At 45.6% G+C, this 14,885-nt stretch overlaps 1 protein-coding gene across 1 annotated transcript; it reads right to left on the reverse strand.

Moving 5' to 3' along the window:
* Nucleotides 1–5,847: 5,847 nt before the first annotated feature.
* LOC147735066 (olfactory receptor 5A2-like) lies at nucleotides 5,848–6,783 on the reverse strand. The gene has a single exon (XM_086953746.1). It carries the CDS (start codon nucleotides 6,781–6,783, stop codon nucleotides 5,848–5,850), a length of 936 nt encoding a protein of 311 aa, XP_086809872.1.
* Nucleotides 6,784–14,885: the final 8,102 nt, after the last annotated feature.

Raw genomic sequence — 14,885 nt, forward strand, 5'->3', positions numbered from 1 at the left:
TGGACGGCTTGACAACTACAACTTACCACAAACCCACATCAAGGAACTCACTTTTGAGGTTCGACAGCTTCCACCCTAGACCTCTACGGGAAAATCTCCCTTATGGTCAGTTTTTACGACTAAGACGCAACTGCAGCCGAATCCAGGACTACAAACAACAGTCAGCCAGTTTGATCCATAAATTGGAAGACAGGGGATACCCCACCAGGATCCTGAACACCACCTGCAAGAGGGCTCGTAACCAAAATAGAGAGTCCTTGCTTGAGGCAACAACAAGGCCCCCTGAAGAACCCACTCTGACATGCGTCACTACTTACAATACCGTGTCTAATCAGGTCTCCAACATAATCACCAGGAACTGGAAGATTATCAACTCAGGCAACCGAAACTGGGAAAAACCCAGATTCGCATACAAAAGGGCGAAGAATCTAAAAGACTCCCTAGTACACACCAGACCCAGACCGAACTGTGCCACCAATGACAACACCATCCTCAATGCTTGGGGATTACCAAAACTTACGGGACACCAACCGTGCAATAATTGCAGCGTGTGCCACCTTACATCCCCCTCAAAAACCCTGGACCTAGAACCAGGCAAGGTATGGACACAACGCCAGTTTACCAACTGCAATTCCTCTAACCTGGTGTACCTCATGACATGCAGATGTGGCCTACGGTACGTGGGTATGACTACCCGAAAGGTACGGACAAGAATGACTGAACATCGCAGTACCATCCGATGTGGCAAAAATATAAGTAGACTCACTGACCACTTCTTGTCCCACAATCACACCCCTAATGATTTCGCTTGGACTGTGATTGAGCAATTCCCCATTACTGAAAACAATGAAAGTTTTCTCTTTCAAAAAGAACAACGTTGGATTTATCGCCTATCCACTCATATTGAGGGACTTAACGACTCCATACCATGGAATTCGCTTAACACTTAATGAATGAGTCTTCCTTTTCCCCTCCATTCTGTGCATAGTCCAACCCTTCTCACATTGATATCCCATACATTTATTTGCTTCCTTCCAGTGTCCATATCCTTTTTGACACTCCTTGCTCTTTATAAAGGGTTTTTAATACATACTAGCGCTACCATGAGCGCTGATACACCCTTTCACGCATGCGCGGCCACTCCCACGCATGCGCGGTAGCCTCATTTAGCTTCTAACTACCGGCGCATGCGCAGATAGGCACTACCTGCAGGCGCACGCGCCGGATAGGGACTGCTACTCTCTTAACGCATGCGCAGAGCGCGCATGACATGGCGCTTTCAGCGCGGCACCCCTCCCTCTGTTTCTATCTTAACCCAGGTGCAGCCAATTACCGAACCTTTAAATAAACATGCTCGGCCAGCCCTCTTTTACATCCGGGCGCCGCAGAAGGATTACAGGTCCAAGGAGGAACCAGATCGATAGTTTCGTGAGTAAATGAGGCTGCGCACTACAGCTACTGTTGGGGTAAGGTGTTGAGGTTTTCCCTTACAGGTCGGATAATTATGTAAAACCAATACCACCTTCTTTTAGGGTCTCTTTCTCTGCCAGGCGACCCAAGGAGGCTTTGATCAGCCAAACACTGTGTGAGGACAATATTTGATTTTCTTTCACTTACCTGAACCTCACATTGGCATTTTCGTTTTCTAGATCACCACTACAACCGGCTTCTAGATAACCATCACATGAGTCTTGCCACTGACAAGACCACACTTTAGCCATGTATAGTTCGCTCACTCACCTTACAAGACGGTGGAATGACGACTGTTTTTGCAATAATATGCTAATATGACTCTACCCTGTACGTCTGTATGTCTCCCCTTCTATGTTATATGTAGCAAAGCGAGAGGGAACCCCCTTCTCACCCATATAGCACCTTAGTGCGTGCTACACATAGAATCCTAAACACACTCACTGTAAATTAATTTTATAACCCCACACATATTCACTTGGTCCTGAGGAAAGCCTGTTTCAAATTAAGAAAGGCCAGGCTGAAACATGTAGACCACACAGGACACTGGAGGTCATAATCCATACTCCATTGTGTCCGTCTGCCTTTTTAACGTGCCAACAGATACCCAGTTTCATTAAAATAGTTTTTACCCTCGGGTGCTGGGACTTCTGTATGGCTTTTTAATCTTCACCTTCATACTCACCACATTGCACACTCAGCAATTATACCAGCTCCGCAGTAACCTGGCGTCGCAGCACACCCGGGGCACGTTAGGTGCCACTGCGGTGGGGCCCGATGATGAAGCATGCCACCAACTAGGTTGGTGGGTGAGGGCTTTCAAATAAAACCTACTGGTTTTCCTTGACATACGTACTCCTTCGAGTCTTATCTGTATTAACCTAGCTAGTCTCTTTTGATTTTGGATATATAAAAGCGGGGATTCAGACTAGCTTATCTAGTCCTCCCTCTCTCCTTTGATTTAGTGATATTGTCCTCTAACACCTTTATGAGAAGGCCTTTTGCGTTGCAACATTATGCAACATGGAAGAACATGCAACAATTTCACAAGCATACTACAATACTCCCCCACTCCTAGGTAGGCATCTAAATCAACCTTACAGAAGTCGAAATGTCCGCTCTATAATGGAAGTGGTGTGTTGGTGTGCTATAATATATCTTTGCTGCCTGGCTGAATTCGGATGTAGGAAGGGTTTCATAATCCATGAGCAACAAGTATATGCAGAGTCAATGCAAAGTTTGTTAAATATCAAAAGAAACCCTGCTCCTATGTTATAAATTATGATGTTATATACATAGTGGTAAAATCACATTGTATTGTATACTCGAAGAAAAACCACCTCCAACCTGTTCAATAGCAAGACAAGTGTACAGACTACAGTGGCGGAATATATATGGATCATGGTAACTGCCTGGAAACACTGGCTACACTGTTAGTTATCACACACTCACTATTACACACCTCTTACATCTTTAAGACGTGGAATCGTTCCACTTTTAGAATAACAATACAGATCAATGCAGCCAATTATCTGAGGGAATATTCTGAAAAAAGGTACCTTGATGTCTAGTTGGTCACCTGTGTATGAGGAAATACATTGTTATTTTTTAGCAAAATAACTTCTGGAAAAGTTCTGGAATCCTGAGATATTGCACTCTGTGAAATCCCTCCTGCCGCAGCCTCAGCCACAATGGCTTGGGAACTCTCTGATGCCAAAAGATTCAAAGAACACAGCACTTTCATCCGTGAGGTGATGTGATGGCTTGGGCTTCATGTGTGTCTCTTTCTAATAAGGGGTGCATTAAACTTAGTAAATCTAAAATACCACTACTAATAAGCCTGTAATTTGTATAAATTGCAGAAATCTCCTGCTGTGTTTTGCAAAGGAGTGTAAATATGACCCTGTAGATCTTCTCTTGCCTGTTACTTCTCTGTGATGTTGCCAAAATGTGCCTCTTAATCGCCACAGCATACAGCGCAGACATTCTGAAAAGAAAATAAAGCATTCTGGGCCCCGATAAGAGTTTGCACCTAGTTGCCACTTGCATCTACTATGTGATAAATTGAGAGTGCAAAAAGTTAATTTTGCAATGATTCACACATTGCAAAGCTTTGAACAATTGATTTACTAAATTGATTTTGTGATCACTTATTAGCGATTTTTGTTTGCAGCGCTAAAATAAAATATAATCCAATTTATAACTTAGAACATACTAATACATTTTAGGGGTCGCCAAGCAGTTTGTGACTAGTTTGCAAGCCGCAAATATTTTGAACATACCCATAGCTCTTCTTCCTGCACCCCAATTAAAATTACTAAGCTGTATTTGCTCCAGATAGTGTTGTAACCTATGTGCAAAATCGAAGTAGAAATTCAATCAACATAAGTACATTGTTTATTTAGAGCAGACCCTGGGACAGGTTTCTCCATCAGTTATATCACCTGCCCCACTAGGGTGCACTTGGAATTAATGCAGTATCAAGAATCTGGAAACCAATGGAAAAGTTTTCTTGAAGTGCATTAGTATGCCATTCTATGACATCCTATTTCGTCATTACTGCAGGAAGATTTTGTGGTTTTGATTTGTTAAAATGCTTCCTGAAATCTTGAGGGAAATCTGCAGGATACAGCAAATAATTTAAAATGCAAAAGCAAGTTTTCGAATAAAATGTTTGGTTCAATAAAAGCCTCATCAGATCCCACGGAAGTCAAGAACTATCGACCCATCTCCCTCCTCCCCTTCTCTGCCAAAGTTACAGAGAAGACCGTCAACGTCCAACTACCAAAATTCATTGAAGAAAACTCCATACTTGACCACACCCAATCCAAATTCTGCAGCAATCACAGCACCAAGACCATTCTACTCACTGCCACAGATGACATCGGCACCCTCCTTGACCAAGGACATACCGCGGCCCTGATCCTACTCGACCTCTGTGCAGTGTTCAACACCTTCTCCCACCGAACACTGAGCGCAAGACTCCACGATGCCAGAATACAGGGAACCACCTTCGACTGGCTCCGCTCCTTCCCCACCGGCAGAACCCAAAGAATCAGACTGCCAACCTTCCTCTCCAAACCCACGGAAGTCAACTGCGGATCGTCTCACAGCCGCATGCTCTTCAACATCTACATGGTCCCCCTCTCCGCCATCGTCAGATTGCACAGACTCAGCATAGTATCCTATGCCGACGACACCCAGCTCATCCTCTCCCTCACCAAGGAACCCATCACCAAATTAAGTTCCAAGAAGGAATGAAGGGCGTCGCATCCTGGATGAGTACCAGCTGCCTGAAGCTCAATTCGGAAAAGACAGAGGTACTCGTCCACGGACCCTCCCCCTCTGCATGAGACAACACCTGGTGGCTACCGCCCTCGGCAGCTCCCTACCCCCAAGGACCATGCCTGAAACCTCAGCATTGTAGTTGATTCCTCCCTTTCCTTGACCCGACAGGTCAAAGCCATTGCCTCGACCTACTTCAACATACGCTGCATCGTCCGAAAGACCTTCAAATGGATCCCCCCAAAATCAAGGAAGACCATCACCTACGCACTCATAACCAGCAAACTCTACTTTGGAAACACCCTCTACACCGGGATTAACAAGTCTCTGCTCCTCAAACTCCAGACCATACAGAACACCGCAGCCAAACTCGTCCTTAGCATCCCTCAACATGAATACATCACCCAACACATGTATTGGCTCCCCGTTGAAAAGAGAGTAATCTTCATGATACTCACTCATGCCTACAAATGCCTCCACAACAATGGACCCCAAAATCTCAATAGGTCCCTCATGCATTTGCAGAGCAAGAATAGGTGGTAGAACCTTCTCCTACATTGCTGACAAGACCTGGAATGAGCTCCTGATCAACATCAGACGTGCCCCCACCTTGCACATCTTTAGTAAGACCCTCAAGACCTGGCTCTTCAACTGACCGGAGCTGCTTCCCCCCCCAGCGCCTTGAGACCCTCACGGGTGAGTAGTATACTTAAAATTCCCTGATTATTTTGATTGATTGATTGATGGAATGAGATTGCTTAGATCAATAAACAGCCTCATGCACATGCTATTTACCCACTCAATCAAAAAATCATACACTGGTTGTGAAGTTGAGGTACTGTAGAATTCTGCATGTCTCTTCAAGAGACAAGAGAGGCTTTCAATGTTAGTGATTCTCAGTGGGAGAATGTATTGGTAGATATTGCATATTGCATGCACCTCATCACACAAACAATGGACATCTTCTAGGGCATGGGTTTTACATCAGTAAACACAAAAGCAAACAGAGTGCATTCCTACTCAGAGCATATAATCTCATAAAAATAAATGTACTCTTCAGCATTGTTGTAAAGTCTAAGGTTGCAATAGTCTTTAGAAATAAAGAATCCGGTACATAAGTTTCCTCAATGCTTTCTTTACTTCATTGTTCCTCAGGGTGTAGATCAGGGGGTTCAGTGCAGGAACTACCAGTGAGGGAATCACAGCTATGACTTTGTTCTGTTCTTCTGAGGACCTTGAGTGGGGACGCATCTCCATTAAGAACCCACTTCCATAGAAGAGAAAGGTGCAGGTGAAGTGGGAGATGCAGGTTGAAGCCGCCCTTCGTCTCCCTGCTTTGTTGCCAATCCTGAGGATGGTGGCTGCAATGTAGAAGTAGGAGACAAAGATAACAACGAGGGAAGTTGCCACTACAAGAGCTGAAAACACAAAGCGCACCAAATCGTTTGTGGAGATGTCTGTGCAGGACAGCTTTAGGAGCACAGGGATATCACAAACAAAGTGGTTTATGACATTAGGCCCACAAAAATCTAATCGATAAAATAGACTGGCATGTATGAGAGCATGCAGAAAGCCACTTATGAATGATCCTACGACCAATCGCACACAGAGAGATTTGTCCATAGTGAGTGCGTAGAGCAATGGGTCACATATTGCAACATATCGGTCAAATGCCATGACTGCCAAGAGGAAGAACTCAGTGCTTGCACAGGCACTGAAAAAGTAAATTTGTGTTATGCAGCCATAAAAAGATATTATGTTCTTCCCAGTAAGAAGATCCACCAACATCTTGGGGGAAATAGCAGTGGAAAAAGCAAGATCCAGGAAAGAAAGCTGGGTGATGAAGAAGTACATGGGTGTATGAAGGTGTGGGTTTCCCCAAACTATGATTGGAATGAGGCTATTGCCCAACAGAGTGACGATATAGACTGCCAGGAACAAAAAAAACAGCAGGGCTTGCAGGTCCGGGTCACTGGTGAGACCCAACAGGATGAACTTGGTGACGCTGCTCTGATTTCCTGGTCCCATGACTTAGGATCTTGAGACCTACCTGAGGAAGAGAAAAAGAGAAAGCAAATGTAAACAACCATTCTTTTTTTTTTTTTTTATAAATTTTTGAAACCTTTATTGCACAGTAATTTGCAAAACAAATACGGGCCTACATCCATCCGGCCGGCCTCGACACATATTGATGCAAAGTAGCAGGCAAAACGATAATTCGGTAGTATCTGAGCATGAAATAGCAATCAATCTGGGTTACACTGGACATCTTCGCACTACCGAGCAACAGGATGAGTGAAGGTTAAATTTTAAAGTTTTTATATATTCCAAAATATAAACAATAAGAAGGATCAGAGTTCCAACAGTCCACCAATGTCATGAGAGGGCAGGTCAAACAAAGGAAATCCAAACAACAAAATACGTAATCAAGCTAGCGGCATGAGAATAGTACGACAGGATAGTAAAATCAGGAAATGCTACATGCCAGTCGCCACCCCCCACGCACCGGACCACCCCACTGACCCAAGAAAGAAGGAGAAGGAAGAGAAGGAGAACCAAAAGTAAGAAAAAAAGAGGCCCATAGAAACTGAAACGGACAAAATAAAAACCCCACCCCCCCACCCCCACCCTACACGCATGCAGAGGCTACGGCCTACCCCCCCCTAGCAGTGTGTCTGTCGCCCCAAAAAGAGTACCCGAAATATAAGGAAAGAGAAGAAGGAAGGAAAAAGAAAGTTATCACATAAGACCGGAGGAGGGCCATATGCGTAAATTCAAACAACCATCATGTAAGACCTCGGCCGCCCACCCCCGGATCCCCGAAACAAAAGAGACAATAGGCAGCTCCACCGTCTACCCCCCGCAGTCCCAACAGCATACGCTACCGCAGTCTTTGATAGGGGGAACTCAACCCTGGCCCCTGCGATCAGGAGTATCGATGCGGTCCAGCTGTACAGTAGCCATCTTGAACGGGACAAACAAACGAAGCGACCCCAGCAGCGCATGACGCCATTCAACAAAGTCTGTCCATTCCACTGCCATGTGTGCGAGAATGATATAGAGGGGGATATCACACTGTAGCAGTCCACCCGGCCTGGGCATTAGCATCAGCTGCAGGGGAACGTAGGAGGCATCACCAACCGACCACAAAGGAGTATCCAAACATGGCGTCCAAGAACGAGACCCCATCCCCCGAGCAAGCACACTGACATCCGGCCACTGCATCTCCACCACGGACAGCATCTCGGGGATATCAGAATCACGTACCTCCAACTCATCCGAGCACCCCGGGGTACTCAGCCCACAGAAATCGGACATGGGATGTGGCTCAGTGTCCCGCAGTTGCGAGTTCGCTCAGTCGGGCAAAGGCACCACAGGGGGAGCAACATCCAGACGGTGCCCCAGGTTGACAACATTGTTGCGTAGAGCAGTTCGAAAATCATCCAGGGCGTTCAGAATGTCCACAATCCGCACTGGTGCCTCGGGAGGGAAGGACACTGCAGATCTCTGTCCACGGGGCTCTGAGACTCGTAGCAGCCCACTAAGCTGGTCATCCACATCTCCATCGCAGAGCCGAGCACCTCGCGCCGCATAGCATCGCCGGGCCGGGGGCACGAAGGGTACACAGACAATTATGCACTATGCGTGTAGAAACGCAGCGTTAGCAGCTGCTGTGGCACCAGTTACAGCCCGAGATAGTAAGAAACAAGTTGCAGCTGATCGGTGTTCAAAATGGCTCCCGCCGCATCACAAAGCAAGCCAAAGCAAACAAAGCAGTATCAAGCCTGGGCGGCGATACAATGTTGCGAGTTCAACCAACATGCCCCTCGCGTAGAGAGGAGAAAAGCGATGCGGAAGAAATTGCAGCAGCGGGAAGGACAGTTCAGTCTCTGCGCTCTGTCGGCCGGTTCAGCCCCGTCCACTGCGGCCGCTGTTGTTGTGAACGAGATCAGCCGATCTCGAAGAACAAAGACCCATCAGCGCCGGGTAGCGTCCGTGAGAAGGCAGGAACGTCCCACCGTGTCCACTGCAGGGAGCGATGAGGGAGACGCACCACTGGAATCGGGGTCACCTCCCAGACCCGAAAACGCAACTCGGGAACAGGATTGATGCCAGGATAAGCCACGGGACGGGAGGGAAGCGAGAAGGTCGGCGGAGCCGAAGGATCAGGCGGCCATCATGGTCGCAGGCTAGGCTCCTCCCCCAACGACCATTCTTAAAGGAATTGACCATATACACCTCTCAAGGGATGACTTGAATTAAAGGCCTTCTGCTCGGGCTGTTCCTATTGGAGCAGGGCCAAGATTGATTTGCATATGGCTGTACCGAAGCTGAGGAGTCATTGGGTGCAAAATAATGATGGTTGGAATGGTATCTCGAGTGATTGGCAGTGGTTAGACAATTTGCTATTATTACCGCCATCATCCTTTGTGTGTTTGTTTATTGGAGTTTATCATGGTATTTCTTGTTTGTGTTTCCCATTGAACAGGAATATGTATTGTGTTGTTTCTCACTAGATTGCAAATCTTTATTCTTTATTTTCTTAATTATTGGGCCCACAAGTTCCATGGTAGGCACTTTTCCATCATTATGACTATATTTGGTGATTTTCCTGGCATGAGCCCGCATATCTTTCTTTGGAACCTGTTTTAAATCAATAGACCACCATGCTGCCTGCATTGAAGCCTTCGCTGATCGTCTGGGGGCTTAATTCACCCTTCCCAATGCCTGATGAATTGAGCCCCCACGTTATATTCCTAGCCCCTCAAGATACAACATTCTTGGAATGTAGTTTTGCACACCACGGCTTACAATCACCACAAACAACTTTTGCCACACTCCACGATACACTCTACAAGAGCAAGACTGAAGTCACTGTGTGGACAACTTCAGCCAATGAGCGCTCATCACCTCGACTTCCCTTCAAGAAGCCTGTAACGGTATGAGAACGTATACCAACTCATCACCATTCTGAAATGAATATAGGACACACTGTATTCCTCACTGTCCTCAGAACGACACAGTCATTAACGGTTTCACACTTCCCACAACCCACATTCACATTCCACCTGCAAACTGAGGGGCAGATTTACAATTACTGGTGCATCCCTGCATATCGGCAGGGATGCAACAGCAATTGTGTGCCGCAGGTCCACCACCCTTTATGCGCCGCATTTACAATGCAGCGCGCCATGGGGCAAAACGGCGAAGATGCGTCACTCATCTGTGCCGTAATAGCCGCAAATTGCTTGAGTTGCGTCGCAAGCACAACGCACCTCCAGCAATGATCAGAGGTGCCCTATGTGCACAATGCTGCGTCAATCCTTACGCCTGCTTCAAGCAGGCGCAGAGTTTTGATGCAGCATAGGCCCAAAATGACTGAGTGAAATCTTGTAGATTTCACTCAGCCACTTTTGAGAGGCGTTCCTACGCCGGAACGCCTCCCCCTGCGATGGTACGCTTCTTCTGGCGCAGGTCTTTACAACGTGATGCATCTGGGAGATGCATCACGTTGTAAATACCCTGCACCATGGCTCATCTGTTGCGCTGCCGCTGCGTCACAAAAGTGACGCAACAGTGGCGTAAAAGCGGTGCACGGGGCTTGTAAATCTGCCCCTATATTCCTTGCACTCCCTGCTCGCCAGGCATGAAGCCTAATGTGGTTTCATTGTCTTAGACCGGACAAACAGGAGAAATTAAGTCATCTGTCAGGCATGGAAGAAGCCTGCCAAACACACAGGCACAGGCCATTTAAACACTCAACCTGGATAAGGGTGTAGGCTTGGATGGGCATGATAAAATGTTTTGCCACCAACAGTAAATTTCGCTCTCTTCATATATGTAGTGTCGCAAACAATGGGCATGAAAATTTATATGAGGAAGCTTAAAAAGAGAGTCGGTATTTGAAGAGAATTCCCATGGATTTCCAGATATTTTCTGGGCGTTCATGAAAACTTTGGACACCTTGTAAAGAGCGATTGGATTATGGATTATGTGGCTTGAGCTGGCAAACATTTTGCTAAAACACCACTAAAAGGAATAGTGGAAAATTATATAAAATGATAAAAAATGATATTAAACTCGACAAAACACCACATAATATTGCATTTTTAGCCTCCTGATACAAAGATTATCTTGTGCAGGAGTCCCAGGGCCAGCTATTTGCTGTAAATTAATTCAAAGTTTGATCTTCTGCAGTTGATACTCAATTAAATATATTTCTCATCCATGAGCATAGCTCCTGTCAAGGTAGGCTCAGACAGTATTTGTTTGAAATTTTATCAAGAATGAAAGTCAACTGCCTAAAAGTCAGCTCAGATAAGACTGAAATACTGATCCTGGAAAAACTGACAGCTCTGGTTACACCATTGGTGGCCTCTAGACTTGGGCTCGCTGCCTACACCTTTCTAGATGCTCCGGAACCTCAGATTCAAATTGATAAAGATATATCCTTTAAACAACAAGTCACATCAGTTGCTGCAACCTTTTGGCATCATAAAAACCCTTACAAAGGTGATTGGCTATCTTCCATCCTCAGCAGGAAAAACGGTGGTCCAAAGCTCAGTATAGCTAGTTTAGATTATGCTAACTCACTGAACCTTGGTTTACTTTCAATCTGATATGAAAACTTCAGTAGGTTGTCTCTGGTTCAACCTTCCAAACTGAAGGATCTACACTGGCTAACAATAGGAAAGAGAATCAAATTTAAGATTCTATCTCTGATACATAAAGCTATTCACAGAACTAGCCGTAGTAGTCATCAAAATCTGATCAGCCACTATTGCCAATCAGAATACTGAGATCTTCTAACTCTGGTCGTCCTTTCCAAATACCACTGAACTGTTAAGGAGGCTGTTTCTCTGCTGTCTAAGAATATAACCTTTGGAACCAAATACTATCAGAGCTTGGAACCATACTGTCCTGTACTAATTTTCTCAAATAACTTAAAACATGGCTCTATAAGGCATCTTAGCTTCGGATACCACTTCTGTCTTTGTCAGGCTTTAGCCTCTAGATGCAGGGGCGTAACACAGGCCCACACAGCCCCCGCGGTGCGGCGGGGGCCCCCGAATTCCAGGGGCCCCGGCCAGGCCTCAGAGGACCTTTGTGCACTGAGCATGCCCAGGCCTCTGAGGCAGAGCTCTTCATTTATTGACAGCCCCTGATTAACTACATGGAGACCACTAAGAGTCACACTAAAGCTTGGAGGGAGGTGGGGGGTGGAGGGAGGGCAGGTGCGGATGGTTTCGGTTTCGTCTCAATTTAAGTGAAGAGAAGACCCCTTCCTGGTTAACACACCGTCCCTAGTGAGAATTTTGCAGAGTCTTTCTCTTGTTACACTCATACACATAGCGCGAGGACGTCACATGCATTATTTGACCCTACAGACACCGGCATCGGGCTCACAGCGTGAGGACAAGTATGGTGAAACTATCAACACCACTGAACTAAAGAAGTCCAAGAAGCGCGCACTTATGTGTTTTGCATATTTATACAACACAGTTACTTACGCATTCAGGTACGGGGAGTCAGAGATTAAGTTATTAGCCCAGAATCCCGGCTCTCCACTGAATTGCATGTGTGCTCTGAGGAAGATCTATTTTCCTTCTATACCAGTCCCCTTAAATGGCAAAATATGAAAATTTGCATAGAAGCACCTTAGTGTTCAGTAATGTATTCATAGTGTGGTGCAGTGTCATGCCTCACAATCTGGAGGAGGGTTTGCAAGAGTTTTCTACACTGACTTTACATGCAAGTCTCGGCCAGATTTCTCCTAAAACTCGGTTCTCCTAAAACATCTTTTTTTTTGCATGTAAAATTTACATATATGGATTTTCCCTGCGTTGTGGAAAAGACGTGAAATTGTCGGCTGACAGAGGCAGCTAAAGCTTCATGTGGGCTAGTGACCGGAGGCCTGGTCTCTGTCAGCCACCCCCCTCCCCGCCGTGTACTCCTGCCGGGGAGATGCTATCTGGACACATCATTTCAGCCGCCCCTCACTGTCAGTCATCTACCTCTTTAAAGGTGTTTCTCATTCTTTGACCGAAAAGATCACTACCTGCCAGGCCCAGCATGCTGGGCACCATGAAGGTACAGCCTGCCAGCTGCTCACCGCCGCTTCAGCTGGTAATAAAATGCTGATAAGTTGTAAGTAATGTAGAAAGTCAATTGCAGGCCCACCAGTGCCGGTAAGAGTGACTCAGTATGAAGGCAGGCCATTGTTACTACAGTCAGTTAGTGCAGCAAATATAGGTCACATCAGACAGTGTAACTGCACATTCGAGCAGGAGGGACCAAATGTCACCTGACCCCATCCCACTGCCCGTGGCACAGCCTCAGCAGCTGCTGTGAGGAGGAGTCTGCATGCTGCATTACAAGTGCCTGAGAGAGTGAGCACAGGTAAAGTGTATTTTGATTTTATCCTAATTAAACTAAGTAAACATTGTTTGTGCCACAAATTATGTGATCATTGCTTACAGGACTAGTAAGGCTGTGCACCTTACTCTTTTATTTGTGTGTCTTTTGTAAAATAAATTCCAGCCTGCGGCCAGGTTGTGACCCCTAGGCTGTGAGCATCCCTTTCCTGCCCTTCCATTTCAAGTGCTTTGCAGAAGTTCTAAATTCTTCTTCTTCTTAGTGTTTCTTGTTACTCAGTTGGATGTATTTTCTGATATTTATATGTTTCCCTGGTCTTTATTGCTTCATTTGCTTGTGACAAAGTGTTACTCAGTCGTTGTATTTTTACTCATAATGACACTAAAGTTATGAACATGTCAATCAATAGAGAACCTTGGCAGCTATGATGGTGGGTGGGTGTGCGGTGCGCAGTTGTCTCTGCGTTTACGCAAGTCCAGGGTGGGGCTGGGGACCAATTCCATTGAATTTGTCATGCAATTAAAGTGCCCGTGACTTGTGAGGTGGGGCATCTCAGGACCCCGCCACGACAGAGACTAAGAAAGACCGTCGTCACTCATGGGCCATAATTTTAATTATTACTAGAGCCCCTACCTGCCTGGCCGGCCTTGCCCTGTCTTGTGCCTGCCTCTGAAGTTGAAGGCCAAGCCTCAGCTCTTCAGGTGAGTCCGAGTTTGTCTTAGTTCTAGGTGCTTCCATTATCTTTGTATTGCACTATTCACTTTGGTCTGGGAGATTTAAGAATGTTTCTTACCTCGCTGTGTTGTTCCCCTTGTCATGTAGCCTTATATTTCTTCTTTCCCTCAGTGTTGGGTGTTTGGTACTGTTCTCCGAGCATTCAAGTGGCTTTGCAGCAGATTACTTTATGCCAACTTAGATTGATTTCCATAATTGCCCATGGAGAAATTTTGATCTGGGATTTAGGAAGAGTGGATTAACAAACTAGGCCTTGTTGAATTGCCTGCCTTATTTTTTCTCTAAAGTTCCTCTGTTGGGTTATTTGTAAATGCGACAGTCAAGAATGTTTGTTTCTGTTCCAGCCTCCACCCACCCCCCTCCCAACGTTCCATGTTCCATGTTATTTTATTTGCATTACCACCAGAGATCTCCTAGTTATATGCAGTGAAAGAATGGAGTTCTGATAGGCAGAGTTGTTGACGGTGTGCCTGAAAAGCATCCCAATAGTCCATTCTTTTCATCTCCATTGAATAACCTACCGATTGTGACAAGCAGACGATTACTGCATTAGTAGTGACTATGTGTTGGGTCTACTAGCTACACCGACTGTTAAAATAAATAAATCCTATTTTAAAAGTGAGAGACAAGGTTCAACATTTGCTTTGTGTGTTGTCTTAAATTACCCATGAGCGCTGCTTAAAGCCTTCACCAATGTTGTAATAGTTGATGCTGACCACTACTGTTGCTATGTATTCACGTGGTGCTGTTTGGGTGTCATGCTCTCAGATCACCTGTCGAGCATAAAAAAAAAGAAATCCATGCATTTGTATGGTGGATCATTTAAAGTAAAACGTCTTCCAGTAGTCGAATTAATGTTTGCGATGTATCTGTAGTTTAGCTCAGTAAATTCCTTCACTACCTCTGAGCAACTAGTGGGGAGACAGGTCCATTGACTACAAAGCAGCTTTCCAGCCAGTTCTCATCTGGTTGTAACTGTGGGTGAATCGAATAATCGGGGAGCTTATTGATTTGAACTG

The sequence above is a fragment of the Lissotriton vulgaris genome, chromosome 1_2 (genome assembly GCF_964263255.1).
Source record: "Lissotriton vulgaris chromosome 1_2, aLisVul1.2, whole genome shotgun sequence".
Classification (NCBI taxonomy): domain Eukaryota; kingdom Metazoa; phylum Chordata; class Amphibia; order Caudata; family Salamandridae; genus Lissotriton; species Lissotriton vulgaris.